The sequence below is a fragment of the Saccostrea cucullata genome, unplaced genomic scaffold (assembly GCF_032062105.1).
Source record: "Saccostrea cucullata isolate Sc308-1 unplaced genomic scaffold, CSIRO_AGI_Scuc_v1 ctg16939, whole genome shotgun sequence".
NCBI lineage: Eukaryota > Metazoa > Mollusca > Bivalvia > Ostreida > Ostreidae > Saccostrea > Saccostrea cuccullata.
The window spans coordinates 7,138-19,238 of NW_026923355.1; the positions used below are offsets into that span (position 1 = coordinate 7,138).

The 12,101-nt window shown below is 38.4% G+C and overlaps 2 protein-coding genes across 2 annotated transcripts; one reads left to right on the plus strand and one right to left on the minus strand.

The window, feature by feature from the left end:
* The first annotated feature begins 1,447 nt into the window (after positions 1 to 1,447).
* Positions 1,448 to 4,138, plus strand: LOC134263833 (uncharacterized protein F54H12.2-like). The gene is made up of 2 exons (XM_062746201.1): positions 1,448 to 1,768; positions 2,726 to 4,138. Exons 1-2 carry the CDS (start codon positions 1,448 to 1,450, stop codon positions 4,136 to 4,138), a joined length of 1,734 nt encoding a protein of 577 aa, XP_062602185.1.
* A 1,424-nt stretch (positions 4,139 to 5,562) lies between these two features.
* Positions 5,563 to 8,175, minus strand: LOC134263834 (uncharacterized protein F54H12.2-like). The gene is made up of 2 exons (XM_062746202.1): positions 7,848 to 8,175; positions 5,563 to 6,929 (listed from the first exon to the last, which is right to left on the minus strand). The coding sequence occupies exons 1-2, from the start codon at positions 8,173 to 8,175 to the stop codon at positions 5,563 to 5,565; spliced, it is 1,695 nt and encodes a 564-aa protein (XP_062602186.1).
* Between the last annotated feature and the right edge of the window lie 3,926 nt (positions 8,176 to 12,101).

Genomic DNA, 12,101 nt, shown 5'->3' on the forward strand with positions numbered 1-12,101 from the left:
TTTACACGATTCTAATCGAGAATATTGGATGATCTGTGTGAGTTCTTCGGTGGGTTACATCATGCCTAGTCCTACCATGATGCATCAAACCCCTACCACCAAGAAGACCAATTCACCCAGTAAAAATCCCGGAATCTAAAAATAGATACACCCTCTATATATTAGGAGATAACCAAACCCCAAGAGGATCATTTCTGATCTGAGTGAGGGACAGAGCACACATATTGGATTTTTTAAGCTCAGAGTATCGTTGGAAAATAGTAGAAAAGTACTAGTTTAAAGGGAGAATGGATGAAAAACAAAGAGTCATGTATTCAAGATTTCTTTGATCAAAATCCAGGACAAACAGGACTCAATGAAATCTACCTGTATAAGAGATTCAAGCTACCGGACCGCCAAAGAAGCAAACACATGGTCTTATTAGGACCCAGACCCCAAGTATGGGAATTCAAATGGAAAGTCAATTATGTCTTGGCTCACCGAAGAGAGGGACCGAGAACCACTTGTTTCAAGGAAAATGGATGGAAAAAGCTGGAGATTGTTAAAGACTATTTGAAAGAAGTGATCCTAAAAGGATTCAATGCCTGTGGTACCCGTTGTGAAACAGACTATTTGTACATGAGGAGACCTTTTCCCATACAAAAAGAACTGAAGAAAAGTTTTGAATGTTTGTTATTATAATGATTTTCTTGTTTCTTGTTGTTATTGTTATGAATCAATAAAATAAAAAGAAAAACAAAAATTCTAGTGTTGTTATTTTTTCCCTATATACAAAAAAAAAGAAGTGTTGTTATAAATACAAAGGTCTTAAGGTCTAGAGTCTCAGTCTTAGATTGAACATGGCCGAGAGCAGTGGGTTTTACATGACTTTACCCAGTGATGGGTCTATGGCCTCTTTTTCTAGCAATACGACCGCTCAATTTAAAACCTTATTACCACAAACAGTGGATTTAACCGACGGAGAATGGGAAGTGGCTTTAACAGAAATGATGTATCCCAATTCATTGAAAAACATTACAGAAAAGGAGGCTTATTTTGACATCCTGGTTCCTCAGTCTTTTGCTCGCCATATCAAAGACCCCGATGTTTATGGCAGATTTAAAATGAAAACCTTAGACCCAATGCCATTACGTCAATGTCCTGTACTGCTCGATTGGGCCCATACTAAACGGCCTCAACTCATTGAACTAGATAGCAAGATGGAAATTAGACGAATTCACTTCAGACCCGGGCCTTACACTCACCCCAAGGCTTTAACAGAGGAAATAAGTCTAGGACTAGAGAGATCATTGAAAAAATATGGAAAACCCTTGGTCATCCAGATGAAGAAAATTCTATGAAATTAGTATATTACGAGACCTATGATCGAGTGATGTATCAAATTAATGAAAAAATGCTCACTCCCTTATGCATTCGTTTCCCCACATCCCTAGCTTATAAGCTAGGCATGGACAGTCAGAAAGTCATTCTTCAGAACGATACAGAAAACATGACCAAATGGATCAACATTAGTTACTTGGGAAACAATACTGTGGATTTATATGAAAATCTGAAATCCATGTATGTCTATTGTGACTTGATTCAACCCCAGACGGTAGGCTCCAATGCCTTGAAACTCTTAAGAGTGGTGCCTTGTACATTTCATTTGGAGGATTCAAAACAAGCCAAATGGGAACCCATTCGAGCGGAATATTTGAAACTAAGTAAAAAACATTTCGATACCATTGAGATTCACATCATGACTCCTTTAGGGACTCCCATGCCCTTTGTAAGTGGTAAATCAGTGGTGAAACTTCATTTCAGAAAAGTATACTGAGATGAATGTACCGTTATTGTGTTCCATCTTATTGGGCGTGGTGGCTTGTCTGGTCTGCTGTCTGTATTGTATTCAGCCCTAAAAAAGGGTATAAAAGGAAGTCCCCCGAGGATATAAAGGTCAGTTGAACAAGAGACATGAACCATGCAGTATCATCCCGGATTACTGAGACAAAGAGGACACAGTTGGACTTATCATAAAGGTTTATTACGTCAAAAAGGCACAGTAGGTTCTATCATCTCTATTTAAAGTAGGAGCCCTTCCCTTGGATAATCTTTCACCGGGAACTCCAGCTACCAATTACTCAAATTGGGTAGGCTATTTTAAAAACTCACATGAAACCTCAAAAAGGAGGAAATTTTTTACTGATTCCTCTCGAAAAGCAGTCCCTAACATACCCCTACCGGGCTAGACTCAGGTTTGACTCTCAAAAATAAGAGATCTTTAAAGTTAGCCATGGGGTTACAAAAAGGTCGAGGATTTGTCAAAGATTTACTCAAACATGGGAAACAACAAGCCCTCATGGCCGGAGTGAAAAGATAGGCAGGGATGTGGTGGGAAAAAACAAAAGAAAAAAAGACGACAGAAGGCCGAGGATTTTTTGCTCTTTTAACCCACGGACTCAATGCGGCCAAAAATACAGGTCTATTTGCTTTCAATCGAGGAGTCTCTTTACCCTTTAGAAAGAAGAAGAAGAAGAAGAAAAAGAAGAAAGCAGACAGAAGAGAAAAAAGACCCCTGTTAGCCCGAGGGGGTCCTAAGAGAAAAAGGAAAAAAACAAGGAGGAATTACTAAAAGAAAACGTCCTTTAGATGTGTTTGACTGGGGGAGAGAGTATAAATAGGACAGTCCAGTGAACAGAAGGTTCATTTGTGAAAACTGAATCCTAGTAGACACATCATGTTACAGCCCGATTCCTGTGCGTGTGGGATGAACAATTTACAATTGTTTCAAGTCCCTCCGACTAATATTGCTTTAGAAGACTCGAAATGGGAAGAATATTACCCCATTTCCAGTACTTTAGATTCGGACACCGCTCCCATCGAATTTGAAATTAAAGGACAAGGAGATCACTATCTGGATTTATCTCAAACTTATGTTCAAATGGTATGTAAATTTACCAAAGACGATGGAAGTAATCTGACTGGGGCGAACAGCACTTCCAGTCCAGTGAATAATATCTTACATTCCATGTTTACGGAAATCGATGTCAGTCTGAATGGAAAAATAGTGACTCCGGGGACGGATACCTATCCTTACAAAGCTTATCTGGAGAAATTATTGTCTTACCGACCCAGAACTTTAAAGACACAGACGAGGGCCTGTAGTCTGTGGGAAAAAGATACGGCAGGACATATGGACGAAGTGGGGATAGAGGCTCTTGGTGTAGCTCAAAATAAAACCTTTGATGTAACTCAGGGTCAAGATGGTGGGGCCGACACGGTGACCATTAACCAACCCATCCTCACAGCGTTACCGGCCAATTCTAAAAACGAAGGATTCCGAAAAAGACACCAAGCTATTGCTGACAGTAAGAAAATCAGTTTGCTGGATACTTTACATTTGGATTTGTTTCAACAAGATCGATTTCTACCTAATGGAGTGGACGTCCGTTTGCGATTTAATCGAGCTAGACCTGCTTTCTACATGATGATCAAAGGAGGAAGTACAGGAAAAGTGAAAATATTGAGTATGATCTTGTGGGTGAGAAAAGTCAAACCCACAGCAGTCATGATGAATACCATTAATCAGAGTTTGAATACCCACAGAGCCAAATATCCCTTGAGAAGAGTGGAAGTGAAAACCTTTACCATCCCCACAGGAACTCAGTCTAAGATTACGGATCATCTGTTTCAAGGTCAGATGCCTAAACGTCTCATTTTAGGCTTTGTGGAGAATGCGGCCTTTAACGGAGATAAAACTAAAAATCCCTTTCATTTCCAAAACTTTGGGATCAAGAAATTAGATGTCAGTATCAACGGAGAGACCATGAGTACTCGTTGTTTTGAGCCTAATTTCAACGACGATTTATATCTGAGATCATATCTCAGTCTGTATCAAGCTCTGGGAAAATTAGGAGAAGATTGGGCTCCGGACATCACCCTAGAAGAGTATAAAAGCGGCTACACTCTATGGGGCTGGGATTTCACTAAAGATCAAGAAGCGCAATCGGATAAATTCCACATCATAGAAACAGGAAATCTGAGAGTAGAAGTGCAGTTTACCAACAATACGGTTAACACCATCAATTGTGTGGTGTATGCAGAATTCGATAACTTATTAGAAATTAACAAACAGAGAGAAGTGAGCATTGATTACTAAAAAAAATGGATACGGGACAATTGAGAGAAGTCTTATCCGAGACAATTCAAGAGTTCTTTACATCAAAGAGACAAGAAAAGAGGTGTGCTAAAAATTACCGGATCAATTAAGAAGAGTTCTTTTGAGAGTGTGTATCCTGTAGATTTATTACCGGATCAATTACAGACCTGGAGAAAAAGAAATTCAAGATTTTATCTCTGTCGTTGGTCAAATGGATTTATACGGATCCTAAATCAAGATCGAATACCCATGGAGAACATTTTGTATTATTTCATCCCTGGAGGAATATTTCAAAGAAAACCAATGGATTTCAGAATTGGAAAGTATGCTTTACAAAGGTGAAGAAATTCAAGCGAATTATCCAGCGTCATAAAAACAATCATAAATTTATAATCCGTCATAGTCACCTCCTTGACAAAACATACTGATGTGTGTCAGAAATAGAGGAATTGTAAGATGATTGTGTTGTTGTTTATTTACATAATATTTCTCTGTTCCGTATTTTTGAAAATGGTTATTCCCATTTTGAATCAGTTTTTAGGGAAACATCTTTTTTCTTCAATTGATGGCAGAATAGATATAAAAAGATGTCAAAAAACCTAAAGGATCATGGAAAAAATGGTAAAAACATTCTTTTCAAATCTGTATTGTAAATAGAGTTGTTGGTGTGTTGTTGTACAAATGTAAATTACTATTTCAAAATTTTTTGAGCTTAGGTAAATTCTTCCGGTAAATCTATTATAATGACTAGACATTTTTTGTCTTGTGTTTCAGCCTAAAAGGGTTAAAAATTTTCTGAAAACACAAACCCCACAAAAATAAAACACAGATTTTTTTTCTGAAAATTCAAAATTATTAGCAGTCTAGACAGTCTATAAGTTTTAACAACAAACAATTAACAACAAACAACAAAACAATGGCAAACAATACAATACATTTTGATAAAAACATTGACACTTTTGTCCAAGGTAATTTATGATAAGTGTTTTTAAACCAATTCGCTACGTATCTGTCCCTTTGTAAAGCCGTACTCTGGTCAAAGGGGAATAGCCACTCGTCGGTTTTCTTTCTTTTCTTGTCTCTTTGATGTAAATAATACACGCAATATTGTCCACACACATCGGTATTCCAGTCTTGATAGCGATACGGATTATAAATCCATTGTTGAGCATGACGCTGGATAAAATCTTGAATTTCTTTTTGTAAGGGAGGAAATCCATAAGAATCGAAATATTCCACCACGGGATTGCTCACATATAGACACACCCAATGTTCTCCAGGTCGATCTTGAGGATCCGTATTGACCACCACAGCTTTTTCTCCAGGTCTTAATTGATCCGGTAATAAATCTACAGGATACACCCCTCCAAAAGAACTCTTGAATTCTCTGGATAAGACTTCTCTCAATTGTCCCGTATCCATTTTTAGTAATCAATGCTCACTTCTCTCTGTTTGTTAATTTCTAATAGGTTATCGAATTCTACATACACCACACAATTGATGGTGGTAGCCGTATTGTTGGTAAACTGCACTTCTACTCTCAGATTTCCTGTTTCTATGATGTGGAATTTATCCGATTGCACTTCTTGATCTTTGGTGAAATCCCAGCCCCATAGAGTGTAGCCGCTTTTATACTCTTCTAGGGTAATGTCCGGAGCCCAATCTTCTCCTAATTTTCCCAGAGCTTGATACAGACTGAGATAAGATCTCAGATATAAATCGTCGTTGAAATTAGGCTCAAAACAACGAGTACTCATGGTCTCTCCGTTGATACTGACATCTAATTTCTTGATCCCAAAGTTTTGGAAATGAAAGGGATTTTTAGTTTTATCTCCGTTAAAGGCCGCATTCTCCACAAAGCCTAAAATGAGACGTTTAGGCATCAAACCTTGAAACAGATGATCCGTAATCTTAGACTGAGTTCCTGTGGGGATGGTAAAGGTTTTCACTTCCACTCTTCTCAAGGGATATTTGGCTCTGTGGGTATTCAAACTCTGATTAATGGTATTCATCATGACTGCTGTGGGTTTGACTTTTCTCACCCACAAGATCATACTCAATATTTTCACTTTTCCTGTACTTCCTCCTTTGATCATCATGTAGAAAGCAGGTCTAGCTCGATTAAATCGCAAACGGACGTCCACTCCATTAGGTAGAAATCGATCTTGTTGAAACAAATCCAAATGTAAAGTATCCAGCAAACTGATTTTCTTACTGTCAGCAATAGCTTGGTGTCTTTTTCGGAATCCTTCGTTTTTAGAATTGGCCGGTAACGCTGTGAGGATGGGTTCGTTAATGGTCACCGTGTCGGCACCACCATTTACACCCGGAGTTACATCAAAGGTTTTATTTTGAGCTACACCAAGGTCATCTAACCCCACTTCGTCCATGTGTCCTGCCGTATCTTTTTCCCACAGACTACAGGCCCTCGTCTGTGTCTTTAAAGTTCTGGGTCGGTAAGACAATAATTTCTCCAGATAAGCTTTGTAAGGATAGGTATCCGTCCCCGGAGTCACTATTTTTCCATTCAGACTGACATCGATTTCCGTAAACATGGAATGTAAGATATTATTCACTGGACTGGAAGTGCTGTTTGCCCCAGTCAGATTACTTCCATCGTCTTTGGTAAATTTACATACCATTTGAACATAAGTTTGAGATAAATCCAGATAGTGATCTCCTTGTCCTTTGATTTCAAATTCGATGGGAGCGGTGTCCGAATCTAAAGTACTGGAAATGGGGTAATATTCTTCCCATTTCGAGTCTTCTAAAGCAATATTAGTCGGAGGGACTTCAAACAATTGTTAATTATTCATCCCACACGCACAGGAATCGGGCTGTAACATGATGTGTCTACTAGGATTCAGTTTTCACAAATGAACCTTCTGTTCCCTGGACTGTCTTATTTATACTCTCTCTCTCTCAGTCAAACACATCTAAAGGACGTTTTCTTTTAGGAATTCCTCCTTGTTTTTTCCTTTCTCTCTTAGGACCTCCTCGGGCTAACAGGACTTCTGTTCTGTTCCTCATGGTCTTAATTTTCTTCTTCTATATCTCTGAAGGAAAACAAAACCTGTTTCAAGTCCTTTCTGCTGTCTTTCTAAAGGGTAAAAAACTCGTCCTCGATTGAAAGCAAATATTTTCACCATTCCTCAAAACCTCCTTTTTTAGAGCTTGTACAGTTTTGACTGCGTCTTTTAAATATCTCTTATTTATCTCCATTACGTCTAATCCCGTTGTGAGCAGCAGCAGTCAAGGCGTGTTTTGTCCGGTTTTCAGTAAATCAGTAGAAAATCCTCCCCTCTTTGATAGTTTTGGGGTGGATAATAGCCTGGTGGTGGTGGTGGTGGTTTCTGTTGAGGTTTCTGTGAGTTAAAATCCTCCTACTAGATTGCTGACTAAAGGAGCTGCTGTTTTTCAAATAGGGATCCTAAATAAACCGCTCCTTTTTGACGTAATAACCCTTTATGATAGACAAACTGTCCGTGTCCTCTTTGTCTCAGTAATCCGGGATGATACTGCATGGTTCATGTCTCTTGTTCAACTGACCTTTCTGTCCTCGGGGGACTTCCTTTTATACCCTTTTTTAGGGTTGAATACAATACAGACAGCATACCAAACAAGCCACCACGCCCAATAAGATGGAACAAAACAACGGTACATTCATCTCAGTATACTTTTCTGAAATGAAGTTTCACCACTGATTTACCACTTACAAAGGGCATGGGAGTCCCTAAAGGAGTCATGATGTGAATCTCAATGGTATCGAAATGTTTTTTACTTAGTTTCAAATATTCCGCTCGAATGGGTTCCCATTTGGCTTGTTTTGAATCCTCCAAATGAAATGTACAAAATACCACTCTTAATAGTTTCAAGGCATTTTTTCCTACCGTCTGGGGTTGAATCAAGTCACAATAGACATACATGGATTTCAGATTTTCATATAAATCCACAGTACTGTTTCCCAAGTAACTAATGTTGATCCATTTGGTCATGTTTTCTGTATCGTTCTGAAGAATGACTTTCTGACTGTCCATGCCTAGCTTATAAGCTAGGGATGTGGGGAAACGAATGCATAAGGGAGTAATACATTTTTTCCATTAATTTGATACATCACTCGATCATAGGTCTCGTAATATACTAATTTCATAGAATTTTCTTCATCTGGATGACCAAGGGTTTTCCATATTTTTTTCAATGATCTCTCTAGTCCTAGACTTATTTCCTCTGTTAAAGCCTTGGGGTGAACGTAAGGCCCGGGTCTGAAGTGAATTCGTCTAATTTCCATCTTGCCATCTAGATCAATGAGTGAAGGCCGTTTATTATGGGCCCAATCTATCAGTACAGGACATTGACGTAATGGCATTGGGTCTAAGGTTTTCATTTTAAATCTGCCATTTAAAAACATTTGGGTCTTTGATATCTTTGTTCTGGGAGCAAAAGACTGAGGGATCAGGATGTCAAAATAAGCCTCCTTTTCTGTAATGTTTTTCAATGAATTGGGATACATCATTTCTGTTAAAGCCACTTCCCATTCTCCGTCGGTTAAATCCACTGTTTGTGGTAATAAGGTTTTAAATTGAGCAGTCGTATTGTTAGCAAAGGAGGACATATACCCATCACTGGGTAAAGTCATGTAAAACCCACTGCTCTCGCCCATGTTCAATCTAAGACTGAGACTCTAGACCTTAAGACCTTTGTATTTATAACAACACTTTTTTTTTGTATTTGCTGAAAAAAAACAACAAAATTTTTGTTTTTCTTTTTCTTTTTGATGATTCATAACAACAACAACAAGAAACAAGAACTATCATTATAATAACAAACATTCAAAACTTTGATTCAGTTCTTTTTGTATGGGAAGAGATCTCCTCATGTACAAATAGTCTGTTTCACAACGGTTACCAAGGTATATATTGCTATCCTTTTACGATCACTTCTTTCAAATAGTCTTTAATACAATCTCCAGCTTTTTCCATCCATTTCCCTTGAAACAAATGCTTCCAAGAGTCCCTCTCTTTGGTGAGGCAAGACATAATTGATTTTCCATTTGAATTCCCATAAAAAGATGTCTGGAGTATAATAAGACCATGTGTTTGCTTCTTTGGCGGTCCGGTAACTTGAATCTCTTATACAGGTAGATTTCATGGTGACCTGTTTTTGTCCCTGGATTCTGATCAAAGAAATCTTGAATACATGTCTCTTTGTTTTTCATCCATTCTCCCTTTAAAGTAGTACCCTTTTCAGGTTCTACTATTTTCCAACGATACTCTGAGCTTAAAAATTCCATGACGTGTGTGCTCTGTCCCTCACTCAGATCAGAAATGATCCTCTTAGGCTTTGGTTATCTCCTAATATATAGAGAGGAGTGTATCTATTTTTAGATTCCGGGATTTTTACTGGGTGAATTGGTCGTCTTCTTGACCGTAGGGGTTTGATGCATCATGGTAGGACTAGGCATGATGTAACCCACCGAAGAACTCACACAGATCATCCAATATTCTCGATTAGAATCGTGTAAAGCTAACATGACCACACTGGTGATGATGAGGGAAATACAGATGAATAATTGTGCAAAATACACAATTTCTTCTCGAGGAATATTCTCTCCACAAAATTTCCAGTGAGGTGTTATTTGATGAGATCCGTTTGGGGAATCCATGAATCGAAACTTGGGGGATATCCTTTCCACCGGACTTTGACTTCTTGAATGATTTTTTTCCCGACTCGTCGCTTTTTATACCCCAAGATTTCCTCCACTTCGTACACGTCGTCTTTTTTAATGATCTGTTGTAATTCTTTCTCGTAAAATGTCCCTTCTAATTCCTCCTGGTTATAATCTTGTACTCGATACACGTAAGGATACCGACCGGGAACTCGTTGAAGCAATGGTAAATATTTCCGTGGTCCAGTTCGGTAAATATCCTTTTTCAAAAGTGCGTTTGGCTTTACTGATGCGCACTTTATCTCCTGTTTTAAATTTGGGGGGTTTTTTGGTTTTAGGTGATGATTCTTCCCCATATAAAGTTTTCCAGACTTTTAACACATTCGAGGGCTTCACTTGAGCTGGAGCTCTTTGGATACTGCGATGATAGGTATGATTGTAAGCATACACTAAATCCGGTAAGACCTCAAAATACCGTCTGGTTTTATTTCGAGTGAAATACCGCCACATGCGTGCTTTGAGGGTTCTTTGAAATCGTTCCACGATACTGGCTTTGGTGTCCGTATTGCGAGTGGTAAAGAAATGAATGGATTTAAACGCCTGTAAGAAATAGTGGCGCGATTTTTTTTTACATCAGTCTAGTGAACAGTGTTAGACATTAGAACGTGGAGACGAACAGTTACCAAAGTCCAGGTCTATAGGAACAGTAGGAATCTGGAGCAGAACAACACAGACCTCTAAAAATATCAGGGTCGGATCAGGTGTCATGGAGGAGTAAGCTTCTTCTGTGGACCGGTCACACCAACTGAATGCCCCCAATCATAATCAGGCATACGGAAAAAAATCCGTTGACAATTCAGTGTGTAAGTAATGGCGTGGTGATGATAATAAGTATAACGTCAGTCAGCACTCAACTTAATAAGAGATTGTATTTGCCGTCAAGGTCCTTGTATCTAGTTCTTGCAAAATGATTAATTTTAACGATACTGATGATATCCTTGTTTGATCGACTTGTTGGTCAATAGCCTGTTTCATTGTAGAGTTGTTCGTTCTAATACTACAGCTACAGACATTTGGGGGATCATCTACCCCTTTTTGCCCTTCCTACGGTACAGAGGTCTGGGATACACAGTGTTATACCCTTCAAGACCACGCCTAATGGATCAAAGGTCAAGGGGACACTGCGTTAAGTATAATACTCCTCAAGGTCACTTCTAATGGTACAGTTACACTGGTTTGAGGAGCTACGTATACTTTATTATTCTCCTCAAGGTCGCCTCTAATGGCACAGTTACACTGGATTGAGGAACTATGTACTTTATCATACTCCTCAAGGATGCCTCTAATGCTCTGAGGACTTATTTATTATCCTCAAGGTCACTTCTAATGGTACGGTTACACGAGTCTGAGGAAATCTGTATTAAATTCCTCAAGTTCGTCCCTAATAGCAAAACTTCCATGATGTTATCAAGGCTGGGAATGAGATGTATCCCAAGCTCGCAGAACCTGCACCTAACAAGTGGAACATTCATTTATAAGAATACTTCTCTCTCTGCCGTCCTTGGATAGGGATCATGTCTGCATATTTACAAGGTGAGCAAAAGAAAAGACTAAATTAGATTCATCCCTAGAGAAATATAGAACACTGTACATGTGTATACTGTTATATTATCCATGGTAATAATGAGGGGTTGGGGTGAAATTATGTCGAGACAAGTTGTAAATGTTTAAATTAATGATCAACCTTTAAATTTTATTTGAAATTGAACACGTCAGTAAAAAAACGAAAGTTATCGGTCCTTCATAAAATTTTATTCTCATTTGACCCTTTATAGTTTCAACAAGATTCCTTCATTTTATATGTTGAAATGCAAGTCAGTGGACAACAGTGTACCGCCTTAACAAGTCTACATATCTAAAATGATGTTTCCTTCTATGACTATAACTAATCTTCACAACTTGTTAGGAATCTAAAGAAACGTGTTGAAAAAAAAATTAAAAAATATAGTTCCTTGCTTCTTCTTTTTTTTTTTTAATTCTCATAAAACGAGACAACTCTTTCTATGCACGTTTTAGGAGGTACCCTACTTTGGACTTTCAGTAGGCGTGACTTTCTTGGCGCTACGTAATAGCGAATACTAGTAGATTCTCATTGGTTACGAAATTAATAACATCAGGAACTTAAAATTGTTGTTGATAAAGATGAGACAACTTATGCCCCACCTCTGTGCCGTGAGTGAACTTTTAATTGGCTATTTACTACACCAGTTGACATTCGGCTGCATTTCTATCATATGT

Excerpts from the sequence above, each read along its gene's own strand:
- LOC134263834 (XM_062746202.1), bottom strand. The coding sequence starts at position 8,175 with ATGGACAGTCAGAAAGTCATTCTTCAGAACGATACAGAAAACATGACC. Across the intron at positions 6,930-7,847 it reads TCCCATGCCCTTTGTAAGTG|TCCCTCCGACTAATATTGCT; the intron begins GTAAATCAGTGG and ends AATTGTTTGAAG.
- LOC134263833 (XM_062746201.1), top strand. The coding sequence starts at position 1,448 with ATGGACAGTCAGAAAGTCATTCTTCAGAACGATACAGAAAACATGACC. Across the intron at positions 1,769-2,725 it reads TAGGGACTCCCATGCCCTTT|CCCGATTCCTGTGCGTGTGG; the intron begins GTAAGTGGTAAA and ends ATCATGTTACAG.